Source organism: Corvus brachyrhynchos, unplaced genomic scaffold (genome assembly GCF_000691975.1).
Source record: "Corvus brachyrhynchos isolate BGI_N302 unplaced genomic scaffold, ASM69197v1 scaffold258, whole genome shotgun sequence".
NCBI lineage: Eukaryota > Metazoa > Chordata > Aves > Passeriformes > Corvidae > Corvus > Corvus brachyrhynchos.
The window spans coordinates 5,586,327-5,600,401 of record NW_008240122.1 but is presented as its reverse complement, the minus strand read 5'-3'; the positions used below and the strand labels follow the sequence as shown (position 1 = coordinate 5,600,401).

Genomic DNA, 14,075 nt, shown 5'->3' with positions numbered 1-14,075 from the left:
TCCTGCTCTGGAATCCCTAAAGAACCTCTCAGCTCATGAGTGTGCTGTGAAACCATTTTAAAAATATTTTATGTAGCTAACATCATTCTTATGATGATTAGAATCATCACATTGAAAAGCTCATGCAGAAATGAACACATTTAATTGGAGCAAGGCTTTAGTGTTGGGCAGTAAATAAATGCAGATGGAGAGGGTCTGTCAGTTGGGGAAGCCAGAACAGTGTCTCCTTTGGCCATCTCTGTGCAGCCTAGGACTGTTCAGAACTGGAAACAATACTGTGTTATCTTCTGTTTGAAGGCCATTCCATAAAGCCAGTATGGATTTCATTAAGGTTGTGCAGGCCATGCAATCTTGTCGAAGTAGGAATATCAGCAATAAAATATCCAGATCATGCAGTGTTCACGAGAGCAAAACAAATTTCAGGTGCAATAAACTGCTGCAGATTCAAGCATCCCAAAGGTTAGTAAGATAACCAGTATAGTAGCATCCAAGGATTAAAACAATGAATTCAGTGAGTAAAGGTTGGCTTTTGTGAAAACAAATATCTAGATTCATCCAGTACCATACAAAGGATAAATAAACCTTTTCCCTAGAACAGGAGAACAGTATATGGAAAAATTTGTGAGTGTTACTGTCTAAGTGCTTTGAAATATATTAATGGTCAGTATGCATTTCAAGCATGTTTTTTTTTTCCAATCTCTTTTCTCCAGTGCTTAAAGGTGGAGAGGAGGGCACTGTGGTAAACCTGCCCTTTTCTTCTGAGCACTTCTCCTTCAGAAAACCTGTAGCAGCACTGGTACATGCTTTTTCTGAGACATTCCTTCCACATTTCATATCCTGTTGAACGAGTTGTAAAATTAGATGCTAAAGATACTATTTTAAAGTTAATAAGATAGTCAAAATCAACTCTGTAGTTGTTCATGTAACCTTAACAAACTAGGTAACCTTTTCCAGGCCTCAGATTGCTGTTTTTTTAAGAATATGAACAATTCAACCTTACAGATACCTTGCACAGTTTGTAACTTATTAATAAACCAGGTTTTGGCTTTAAGATAACTATGTTTTGAATATGTGTACGCATTAAATACTAAGTCAAGAGAAGCAAATTTCTGTGTTACTTCTAGATAGTTTCTTACATTTCAAAAAGAGAGCAACTTCAACTATTTATAAACTGTAATTAAGTTTCTTTACAACATGACTCATTCTCAACAAGCAAGTCCTTTTTCTTTTGCTTTCTTATGAACTGTGTGGGAAAATTAGGGTTCAGTCAGTGAAGAATTTACTCAATGCTTAATTACCCATAAACAGCCCTCCAAGTTCTGCTCATGTAGAGCTTGCATAAAGACATGATTTTCCCCACACTATGGCTGTCTAAAAATTGACTTTTAAAAAATGATCTGTAAATTGCAATGTAGGAGAAAGCAGTGTTTTACTGGCTTCTTTCTCCAGTCTGCTTCTTTGAGTTCCTCTTACATTAACAGTGTGATGCTTAGGAGAGCCAAAGTAAGAAATCCTAAGATTTAAATTACTTCGAGCATGGAACTAAATTAGAAAGCTTTACTTTCCTGAATGAGCTAATTGTTTAAATTTTCCAAAGGAAATGTTTCTATTTCTGCGAGAGAAGGGGTAAATGGGACTTCCTCTGACATAATTTTCATTTTAAATCTTGAGTTTGACAGCAGCATTTTTACCTTCATAACCAAATATTACTGCTTAACTGCATGACTTGTATAAGCTTGCTAGTTGAAGTGACTCACTTACGCAGATGAAGTTATTTTTAGGGAGATAATTTGCACTGTTTAGAAGAGAGGAAAAAAGGGAGAGAGAGTCCTACTAAGAGCTAGATCTCTCATTATAGTTTACAGAGCTCGTGAACCCAGCATCCAAGCAAAAGATGACTAAGCAAGGGGTCTATTGGTACTTTCAGGAATTTACAGACATGAGTCATCTGCTTATTTTCTGCAGACATATCACCAGGGTACTTTATGAGTCAGCTGTTATTTGGAAATAGTACTTGTATTCAACATGAATAGGTTTTTGTAGTTCTTAAGTAACTAGCATGCCAAACCAACACAGGCTTTTACAGTTTGCCTAGTTCAGGTGTTAATTTACAAAACTGATGTGTTGTTCTTAACTGTGATGCATTTTTCATGGCAAAGTGTGAATGTTGTCTTGCATGTAATTACAGTAACACCTTTGTCACCTTAGATACTGCATGAAGGCAGATCTGATTTTGTATTTATGTGCAGATTGAGAGTCAGACTGCCTACATATGACCAGGTAAAAAGAAAAATTTTCTTTAGCAGACTGTGTGTGACTATGGGCAGAATTTGACCTTTCATGTCCAACACACCTTGCCAGCATTAATTACCATTGGTATTTGCTTATTTTTTTCATTCTGTGCACTAACAGTGTCAATGGACGGGCATCCACTGGGACGGAAGCAAGTTCTTGCCTTCCTTTTCTATTGCTGAAATAATAGCTGGCTACCTTGAGATAAGTATAACACTTTAAACTCAAGGCTATTTCCTGTTTACTGGTCTTTTAGGTGTGGTTGTGTTCCAGAATTAGGGACAGGTTTTTTTACTTGGTCTGGACACATCCACACCTTGTATTAAAGAAACACTTGGGTTAGAAAACTGGAAGTTTGGCGATTTCAGGTGAAGGGTAGTGTTATAAAGCAAAGGCAGTTTAAATTTTCAAAACTGTATTTGCAGTTCAGGATAATACTGCTGTTGTCCAGATGTAGGATGCACAATTTTGAATCTAGTTTGATTATCTGATTTATGTGATCAGTTTATAATCTAAGTAATTCCTGAAAATTCCTATACAGGTTTTGGTTAATAGAAGATATTTTGGTGGTACCTTCTCATAACAAATACAGGTGTCACTGTAATGAGAGCACTGCCTTAATTATCCATTTTAAGCAGCGCTTCTAGTGCTAGATACTTTGTCTTAAGAGCCCACCTTTAGTTTTAGGTAATGGAAAAAACTGTTGCTGCTTGCCTGTATTATGTAGATGGCAGTTTTGAAGGGAAAGTTAATGGAAGTTAGAAATTCTCAACTAAAAAGTTAAGTAGAAGGCTCAAACTATTACTTGAATGCTTTGCTGAAGTTTGTTATTCCTCTCACATGGTGATAAAATACGGAAGTATACAGACTTGGTTTCTCTTAAGGAGTTGGTACTTAAGAAGGCAAAAGATGCACTAGAGAAGCAGTATAAGCACTCAGAGCTGAAGTAGTATATTTATAATATTTAAATAGAGAATCAGTCTCCTTGTTTCTTTACTCTTTTCCGTGGTAGAGTCCTTCAGAGGCCGAGGCACACACACCATTTGTGAGGGGAGGAGACAGCTTGCTTGCTGATAAATGGCCACGTTACACCAATGTTTTCCAGGGTTGTTATTCAGTAATCACATTCTAAAGCGGAATTTGACAGAGCAATCTTTGAATCTAACCTTTGTTAAAGCAGTGATCTGCCCTCAAATTAGCAGAACTCTGCCCATGTCATTAGCGCTTCAATACCTGCTGGAAGCTGCTGTGTGGGCTGAGTCACCCGGACTCCGGGACCTGTCACGTGTGGCTCAGACCCTGGTCATGAACTGAGCAGGCGCCGTCCTCCGCGGGAGGATTTGTTGTGTTTCGGGACTAGGGCTGGAATAGCGCGTTTAATTTAGTGTGCTTCATGGCTACAAACGCTTTTACTCCTAGAGCTTGGAGGGTAGTGTTGAGGTGCATCTGAGTATTTCGATGTGATTAGATAAACTGAAAGATGGAGGAACTAGCAGGATGATAGCATGGAATCTGGAAAATAAAACCTGCCTTACACTGATACCTCAGTCTGTGAGCAGGGATTTCATAGGAAGTGCTGGAATCTCTGGAAGTATTTAAAATACAATTCCACTGCAGTGTTCTTTCGCTGTACAGAATTAAAAAAATGTGATTTGGAGGATAGCGAAAAGTAAAGTTGTAGGTGCTTTATAAATGAAGCCTACACCTTTAAAAGAAATACACATTCTTCTGTTAATTAGATTAGACATTTAATATTAGTAACTCAAATCTTGTCATAACTCAATTTAACTACATACTTCTCAAGCCTCCTGAAATAAAAAGTAGACAAAGAAAATACAAACTATTATTCTAACAATGAAAAAGTTAAAAACTGGTTCTAACCATAAAAAATACAGTTTCTAACTGTTGTAGACTATTTTATTGTTCCACCAGACCTAGCTGATCATGAGACAGTGATAAGCAAAGGAACTAAGAGGTTCTGATTTTTATTTTTAGTGAGATATTTTGGGTATTAATGACTTTGCAGTGTGTTTTTGGTTTTGTGGGTGTTTTCTTGTCTAGCAGATGACAGCAAGTTGAAATCTTTTCCAGCTCATATGACTGAATCTTTCTACATTCTATATCAAATCATTTGACCACTTTAGGACACAGACAGCTGTAGAATGAGAAGGATAATGCTTTTGATGTCCATGGGGACACTAAAATATATTGGTTAAAGCAGATAAAGATAAATTTGGTTTTCTAATGGAAAGTATAACAGTGTATTTTGTGAATTTTTGAAAGGGGAGATTTCACTATAAAAGTAATTTTTTTTAATAACTAAATAATTCTGGTGGAAATTTTATGATTAACATAGCAATGCACGAGCTAAACTTTTTTTTAAATCATGTACTTTACAAAAGTGTTTTGGTAAAGCAAAGTGTCCCATACAGCCAATAGGTTGGAATCATTACTTATAAGAGATGCAGAAGGATGTTTTAGAACTAACCATGAGTTTCTCCTTTTCTGACACCTTTAAACCAATAGAATGGTCTGATATATTCCCAATAAGAAAAAAGGAAAAAAATACCCTGGTGTATTTTTTAATGACCTTTTTTTCTTCCTGAATTGCAGTTGACCTTCCCCTGTACTTTCCTCGAGACCAGCCAACCCTAACGTTTCAGTCCGTCTACCACTTCACTAACAGTGGCCAGCTGTACTCCCAGGCCCAGAAGAATTACCCATACAGCCCCCGATGGGATGGCAATGAAATGGCCAAGAGAGCAAAGTAAGTCAGATTGCTGTTTCCTACTAAGCATTCCATTTGTCTCATGGTCCTTGGTGGGTAGAAATTTCATGGATATAAGTGTACATTTTCAGTGTTACAAAAGCTCTGAGTCCTGGTGTTCCTGTAGGTGAGTGTAGACAGATACTCATGCTTATTATATTAGTGCCAGAGGACTGAACAAAAGAAGGCTCTTCCTGCTGGGCTTTGTATGGCACGGAGTGGTGACAGTCTCTACTCCAGAGGACTTCCAGTCTAAGTAGACGAGATAGCCCCCAGCAGGAGTAACCTGCATGGTAGCAGTCAGTTAAGGTAACTCCCTGGGGTTGTGTGGGTGTTGAGGGGACCCTGAAGGGAAGCATGTGAGCTGGAGAGAGCAAGGAAGAAAAACCTGAAAGATCTGGAATTAGGCTGTAATGAAAAGACATGGAAGAACAGAAGGAGGTAGAGCAAACCACCATTCCAGCATAGGAGGCAGTCCTATCAGATCTTGAGAAAGTTATCTAAAAATCTGAATATCTCTTGCTTTATTGCTTTTTTGTTGGATGGAAACAGAGAATCTCTGTCTCCTTCCTCTATATTTTTTCTGCAAGCCCTTGTTTTGGGCTAAGGAGAGACCACTTCAGTCTGTGTACCCCTTTAGTTAATGATGACAGGGCAGCCTCACAGAAGGGTTCTGTTGCAAGGGCAAGCTGCCATAGACAGTGGTGTCCCCAAAGCTAGATATTGTCCCTGTCTTCTCATGAAGCAGAACAGATTTTACCTGAATGGGAAAACATGGGAAGCAGCCTTGCTGCAGAATTTTGATTTTGCAAAGTGTAAAAATGTTAGAACAGTAAGAGATTTAAGCAGGCTCATAATGAGTTGTTCAGCATGTAAAAGCATCAAACTGCATAAATCAAAAGGCGTATTGGGATGAACGTTTTGAATGACAGTCAGAAGATTAAATTAAATCAGCAAATATGCATAAAGAAGAGTCGAAACAAAAATAGTTCAGGCTGAGTAAATCAAATGAGTGGCATGGTCAGAGACTGTAATTTGGAAATGATGGAAGCAAACAACAATTGACTGATGCATTTGTAGATTTTCATACTAATTTAAATTCTATGGACAACATCAAGTAACATTTAATTTGGGATTTTGATGCATTGTAAAAAAATTTTTTTTGCTAGTATTTGGTTTTGGCACCATACTGTTTATAGGAGCATCATTTCTTGATGATTTTGTGTGTGTGTGGAATTTCCTCTTTTCTCTAGCAGGATATTATGAGTATTTTGTTTATTAAAAAAAAAAAAGAAAAAGAAGAAGAAGAAGAAACAATAGCTGTGGCTTTTTTTATGACCGTATTACAAAATGCATTTCTTTTGTAGCTGAAAGCTTACAAGTACCTATGTGCTGTCTGCTAAGTGCATTCACTTATGAGTGGGTGTATACAAATGGACTTCTCTGCCCTGCACTTGAAATTTAGAAGTATTACAACAGTTTTGATAAAAAGCACTAAATGTGTACACTTACTATCACATGTACTTCTGGTGAGGTTATTCACTCTTACGTTTGAGCCTGTTCATTTGAGTTTTACACTGGATACGTAATATGAGAAGGATGATGAGAAGCGGGGGAAGACAGTGTGCTGAGATGTCTGAAATAGCAATCATTGAGCTGCAAAGAGACAGAGAAGCTGCTCCAGTTAAAAGCGCTTGGCTTGCAGGAACAGCTAGTGATTCCTGAGTAGGTACCATAAATAAATCTGTATCAAGACAAGTATGATGTTATGATACGTGTGAGCGTATTTTAAGAAAGATTTTTAACACAATTGAGCATCTTATGTAAACAGTGTTTAAAATATTTGCTGGGGCTTCTCAGTATAGGTTAGTGTGTTTCAACACAACCAAATAACTTCTTATTCTATTTTATTTTTACCACAGACATGTTATGGACCAACTATATGGGAATATATGTTGATATATAGGAAAGCATTCTAAAGAAATGTTTTAGTTCAAACACCACATGAAAACTTCCCAAATAAAAACAGAAAAAATAATGCATTATTTACTCTTGAGAAACAATGTCATTCTGCTCTGCTGAAGTAAATTTAGCCCTTGTTAAATCAGAGACAACTTGTTTGTGTTCCTAAATACTGTCAATTAGGTTGTGCTTATATATAGTCTTTTTCCCTCTTAGCAAAATGGTCTCCCAAGTGCTTAGCATTCTTTGAGACAAAACATCTCTGTTTATCTTCCTGGCCATTGCTCTAGGGCCACAGGATCTCCCGCTTGGTGTTCCAGTATCTGACCAAATTCTTCACCCTTCTTCTCAAACTTCAGGGACCAGTACACTATCTTCCTCTCTGGGGCTAAAAACACAGTCAAGAGCAGCTTTTGCTTGCTCTTGCACTAACTGTAGAAGAATCATCAGGTTTGAAACGGCATCAGTCACAGATTTCTTCATCCTCAGTTTTGGCAAGCCTTGCCTCTGTTTTCAGCAACTCAACACAGCCTGCTTATTCATGGGCAGAGCTGTCATAAGTTCATTCCAAAGGGACTTTGATTCTGTGCCCAGCCTTCTTCCAAGGTTGTTTTGCTGTGGATTGTTGGGGTTTTTTTCCCAAACAGGTGAGCCCATCCAGTTCCTTCAGTGCAGGGACCAAACTTGAAAGTCTTGGTATCCTTGCTTATCTTTGTGGCCCCCAGCAGAAGTAGGCATCTCTTTTGAAGTTAGAACTTAACCCTTTGCTGTAGCCTTGAAATAATCAGGAGTAACTATAGGTAGGAGCAAAATTACTCCCCTAAAATGCATACATATAAAAGTAGATTGCATGCATTCACACCTAGAGACATATCACTAAATCTAAAAGGCAAATTCCCATATCAGAGTATCAGTTTAGCTGGATCTTTTTTATTCAGAGAGAAAAACTGTTCATGTTCTTGCTGAAGTAATTGGACCAATTTATATCTGTCTTGATAAAGTCCATGAAGTCAGACTCTCTTTTTCTGTGTCCTCTTAGGCAGATTTTAAAATCACTGGGCTCCTTTGCAGCCCACTGACTTAGATTCTTCACTGAGAGATAGCATCTGGTAACTGAAGCTTGCTATTGTCTTAGCCCAGGGATTGCCCTCTGGCTTTATTTAATTCTGAAGGATGAATCAAGTCCTGATTTAATAATGTGATTTCAATTGCCTCCAGATTGCTTGTTTCTCAGCTAACACAAAATTTTAACCTGTTCCTCCAGCTAGAAACAGGGAAACCAAAAACATTAAAATTTCCTTACAAGCTGCTGGGATGCCATTTCCTCTCAGTTGGTATCTCAGGCTTTGCCTCTTTTAGGTCATTTATTTTTATGTCTGTGGCCTCCTGCGTAAGCAGCTTCTCCAAAAGATTTGGTCCTAAAATACAATGGCAAGCCTAAGAAAATACAGTAAATTATGGAAAGTTAGCAGCCTTGTTTGTGGTGTATGTGTGAAGTAAAACATCTCTGTGCAGTTTCCATGGGAAAGCTTTCTTGTCTTCTTGCTTAAAAAGGCATTCAAGTGTACATAAATGGAGTCTTTAAAGAACATGCAGACTTGAAGCCTGGGATTTTATGGAGGAATACTGTAAATAAAGCTTGTTTGTTTATACAAATGAAATTCAGTTCTTAAATGTACTCTGGCCCAATTTCTGTCCGACCCAGTGCTGCTCTGTAGACTTAGGTCATACTTCAGGGGAGACCAAGTTAAAACTCAGTTTACTGTTTTATCCTACATAAATCCACCTACTCATCATTAAAAATAGCAGGAGCATGGAAAACTGGTATCACAATAAGAAGTTTTTCCAAGGGTTCATATTCCCTTTCTTTCCAAACTGGCTGATAAAACGGGTTTCTGAATAAGATTGTTATCCCTGAGCATTCATCGGTGTTTGCTGAATGTGGTATGAATTTTATATATCCCTTAGGGCATTCAGAGGGTGAAAGCTTAAAAGGGCTCAAGTACTCTCAACTGTATATTGGCTGTTGCTCTGCTGTGAGGTCAAGTGCATCTTCAGGAATATGCAGGCACATCTTGTGCAAGCCACGTATGTATCCCCAGCATGGCTGCAGCTTCAGTTTGTGCTCAGCAAAAGTGTGCCATGGTTAGGAAGTGTCAGGCTGGTGAACTGGGCCATAGCATTTTCAGCCTCAGCGATACCTTTTCCTTGAGTATCATCAAGTTAGATGATGTGTGTCATGTGAATAATTGAGCCCCCCACTACAAGAAAGACACTGAGATGCTGGAGCATGTGCAGAGAAGGGCAACAGAGCTGGGGAAGGGTCTGGAGTACAAGTGCTGTGAGGTGTGACTGAGGGAGTTGGGGGTGTTCAGTCTGGAGAAAAGGAGGCTCAGGAGGCACCTTATCACTCTCTACAACTGCCTGAAAGGAGGCTGTAGCCAGGTGGGGGTTGGCCTCTTCTCCCAGATGACAAGTGATAGGAAAAGAGGAAATGGCCTCAAGTTGTGCCAGGGGAGGTTTAGATTGGATATTAAGAAAAATTTCTTCCCCAAAAGGGTTGTCAAGCAAGGCTGCCCAGGGAAGTAGTGAAGTCACCACCCCTGGAGGTGTTTCAAAGGTGTGTGGATGTGGCACTTAGGGACATGGTTTAGTGGTGGGCTTGGCAATGATGGGTTAATGGTTGGACTCTATGAACTTGGTGGTCTTTTCCAACCTTAACAGTTCTGTGATTCCATGATTACATTTACAAGTTTAAAAATTGCATTTCTTAGTCTAATAAAAGGATATTTGAAAAGAAAAAGGGACAATTTTTGGGTTGCTGTTTAGACATCAGTTGTAGTATGTCAAAGACTTGCTGTTGTATTCAGTAAATTTTGAGTACCCTAGTGATTTTTTTTTTTGTTATTTTGACATTAACCAGTTTCAACTTGTCCATTTTTTTTATTATTATTCAGATTTCTTTCACATTTTAGGCAGAATATCTATTACTATATTTCAAATTCTTTTAAAATAACAAGTTTCACAATTTTAATGAAACTTTTGAGTTCCAGCTATGCTACCATGAATCTCACTATAAAATTTACATGTAAATATTGCACCCTTTTTACAATCTTCTCTTCTTGATAGGTGTAATTAAGGTAATAAATATTTTTTTATTCTTTGGATTGTATTTAAGGGGTTCTTTTGCTTATTTGTATAAGTATCAAATTGTATTTGCCTGTATTATGTGATTTTCATGTTAATGAAAACACATTATGACATTAGTCATCTTTAAAGAGCAGTTTTCCAAAAACTAACTTATTTGCATTACATATACTCACCTCACGAAGCTTTTTTCATGACAGTCTTTGTTGTGTGTTACCTTAAACTTAAAAGGAATTTCATAAAAATGAGAATAAGGAACAGAAGCATAGAAGCCAGGAACATCGTTCTTCCCTAGGTGTGTGTGCATGCGTTCAAACATTTGCAAGGCTCAGAGGATTCTTTGTGGAGAAGAACACCAGGATAGGTACAACTAAGGGCTGAGGTGGTGAGCTGGGTCACTCATTTAACTCTGATTTTTGATAGTTTTGCATCAGAAACTGAACTGAAGTGATTTTCTTGCCTGAAATCGAGTGTAGCTGACACTTTGTTGCCGCTGGTGGGCCACTCTTCAGAACAGGAAAGGGCCAATACACTGTGACAGCCATAACAAGCAGAGATGTGGCGACCCAGACGGGTGAAGCTTATGAAGAAGTTAATTTGATTTTATAGACCATTAAATCAAAACTGTGGGAGTGTCAGCTGATCAGAATTATATGGGAACAGTAGAAAGGAAAATGGAAAAAGCTCCATTTGTTAAAATACTGATTGCACTTATGCTTGTAGTGTGTTCTGCAGTTGATTTACCAGCAAAACTTAATAACAAAATTATTTTGATTTTAAGATATAATAGGTGAATTAGATAGAACTTTTAATTAGCATTTTCCCAAGACATTATTTTTACATAGTTCCTCTGCATACACTACAGAATACAGTACATACACATGATAGTTGCACTTCTGGAGTCATATTTTTCATGTAGTTTTCTTTAGATGTCTCCCTGGATAATTAAGTCTGACTCTTAAGTTATGGTATGTTAGTTTCTGACAGGTGCCTGCCAGGGATCTTCAGTGCTGTCATGCATTATGTGGATTTCAGCCAAGACAGAAGGGCCTGGGTATTTGTTTCTGGTCACTTCTCATTAAAGCTTTGACTGTAGGAAAGAAAAACAACTATTTAAAGATGAGGAGTATAGGTGCTATAGGAAGTGCCTAGAAATAAAATCTGTTAGGCAATTAGTTTTTCTGTGATTTTGTATAGATAACTGTATATGTGTGAACTGTACATATGTGCGTTTTGATATATAGTAAATATTCTTTCTGCAAAAAAAGTACACTCCTATATTGACAAGGGAAATGCACAGAAGAGATTGGAGAAGTTGGCATGATAGAAGTGGAATATAATAGCACTTTGCTGGAAGACAACTGCTTTGTAGGAATGAAAGGTTAGAATTTAATGTAGGTGGTTCTTGGATAACTGGGATTAAGTGGCGTTCTAGAAATACTGTGAAACACAGTCACTGTCTGATTTGGCTTTATTAGAGATCTCCATTATACATTTATGAAAGCTGCTAGTTCTATATTAAAGCATTAAATTACAGTTAGGAACTTATGCAAAGAAATGTCCTCCCTTTCTCGAGATAAAAGGGTAGAGAGAAATACATGGGTTTGGAAGGGCCTGAGATTTAATAGCCCAGATAAATACTGTTGCTTGATCAGTTACAAAATAAACACTAAATAAAAATAGTAGGTGAACTCCATAGTCTTGTCCTTTGAGTAATACTTAAAATTGTTCCATTAAGCTAGGTAAAACTCTGCATTCATTTAGCCCACTATCATGTCTGTATCAATAGGTAGTAGTGGATGCTTGTGGAAAAGCATGGAAGAGCATGTAGTCATATTTTCACTGGATGTTCCACCATCCTCAAAGATTTCTTTATCCAGTACTGTTAAGTAACTGTTACTGTGCAAGTTAAGTTACTGTTAAGTAAGCATTTCTGTTAAGTAACCCTACCTAGCTTTCCTTCTATTTGCTTGCTTTTTGTACCAACATCATAACATCATATAATTCTGTGGCAAGGGATCACACAGGTGTGGCCTCTTGTATGAAGAGAGGCAGCACAAAGTTAATCTGCTGATCCCCTCCATAACCTTTGTTTTATGAACCTCTTCATGTCTCTTTTGTCACCTTTTCTCTTGCTCTGCTCACTCCTTCCTTCTCCAGAACCTCTCCATGTTTCTGATCACCCTTGTCCCACTTCTTTCTCCCTTTACTGTTTCTGTGATTTTCCTTCTGAGGCAGGGAGCTGTGTGTTACTCATGATACATTCCCCGTGCATTTATATGATGATGTAGTGATATTGTCCAGTTTACTCTCTGTTCTGGTTCTAATAACATCTGATTTGTTTCTTTGCATACAGATGAAGGTTAGTTACAGCGTCATTTTAGCACCAACATCTCCTTTTTGTCTGTTTTTCCGAGCCTGTGTTTTTTGTGTAAGTAAAATTATGTCTTTTTCCTCACATATTTCTCCTTTCATGTTTGTCAATATTGACTTTTCATCTAGTATGTTATCTCCTAGTCTCCAGTACTATAAGAACTATCTGCAGTTCCTCATAATTGTGCCTCATTTTCCCTTCCCTGACTAAATTGTTAGCATTAACAAACCTGTCCATCTTCCTTTGCTCACTTCTGCATCATGTAGAAATATGAACAACACAGGTCTGTGTTGTTGTGTTGATCACAGAACACCCATTTCTGTGCACTTCTCAGGTGACTTCACCCTAATGGTGTTCATCATTTATTCCTGTCCTTTTCTTTGTATCTTGACCTGCTATTTATCCATTCATGAATCTTCTCTCCTTCTGTGGTAATTCAGGTGGTTTTGTGCCTTTGAAAAACCTTCCCAAATACCTGTAGGTAAGTTGAACAGTGTGTGTCACTTGAATTTCTCTTGTCCCTGTGGTTTTGATACCTTAAGAAAATAGGAGACTTGAGAAGCACAGGTTTGGCTCCTACCGAATATATCATATTTACTTGAGTCCACTAATTTTGGACTTTTTATGAATTTATGGTTTCTGTTAGCAGTCTCTGCCAATTTGTAAGGTATGGACATGAGATTCATTGGGTCACACTGAGTTCCTTCTATCCTCCCAGACCTCCAGACCTTTTTTTTAATTGACATCAGACTTCTCTGGTACCAAGATGTTTTAAGCAGGAGGTTACAAGCTATTTAAGAGTTTAACTTTCTCACACTTGAGTTTCTCTAGAACTTGGGTGTGAATGTAATCTGGGGCTGCTGATTTGGTTGTGTTTTGTTCATTTGCTCATTACCTTTTTGGCTGACATTTCTGCATGAGTCAGATCTTTTGGTACATCTCTTGGAAAGCAGGATTCTGGTATGGCAGCCTCTTCAAGCTCCTCCATTTCATTTATTCTTTGTGACTTCAGTTCTCCTGAGCATTCTTTTTACTTTTTGACCACATTTTATACTGTTTGACTAGTGTTTATTTCGAGGGCCAGAGCTAATTTGTTCCTCAAATTAATTTTTTATTTGTTTTATTCTGTATTTTCTTGTTAGTGTTAAGGTTTGTTTCTGTCAGGTTTTCCCCTCTGTATGGGTCTCCAACCTTTTGAACATTTTTTTTTTTTACTTCTAATAGCAAATATATATCTTTTGAATAGCACGGAGAAAAAACTGCTTTAATATGTTTTATATAATCACAGATGTGTGGCATCTCATCCATTTCCTTCTGACTGGTTTGTCCTAATGAATATCCAAGGAGGTTTCTTTTATGGTTTGGTATGTTGCCTTCGGCCCCTGTTGATAAGCAATCTGGCAAAGCAAAGCGAATGGCATGATGAAATCAGTACTTTCACCTGCAAGCAAACTTTGTTTTCAGGGATGCTGGTTGTCAGACTCGTTATGGATGCATCTGTGGTGTAACTCTTCATTTCTGCCTCTGAACTAC

General features: G+C 37.8%; 1 protein-coding gene across 2 annotated transcripts in view; it reads left to right on the top strand.

Annotated features, from left to right (window-relative positions):
• BRE (brain and reproductive organ-expressed (TNFRSF1A modulator)) overlaps window positions 1-14,075 on the top strand; it is a 166,221-nt gene that overhangs the window by 138,595 nt on the left and 13,551 nt on the right. For both annotated transcript variants that reach the window (XM_017744828.1, XM_017744827.1), the window contains one exon: window positions 4,906-5,059. In XM_017744828.1, the coding sequence (XP_017600317.1) occupies window positions 4,906-5,059 (154 nt within the window). The remainder of the gene's footprint in view (window positions 1-4,905; window positions 5,060-14,075) is intronic.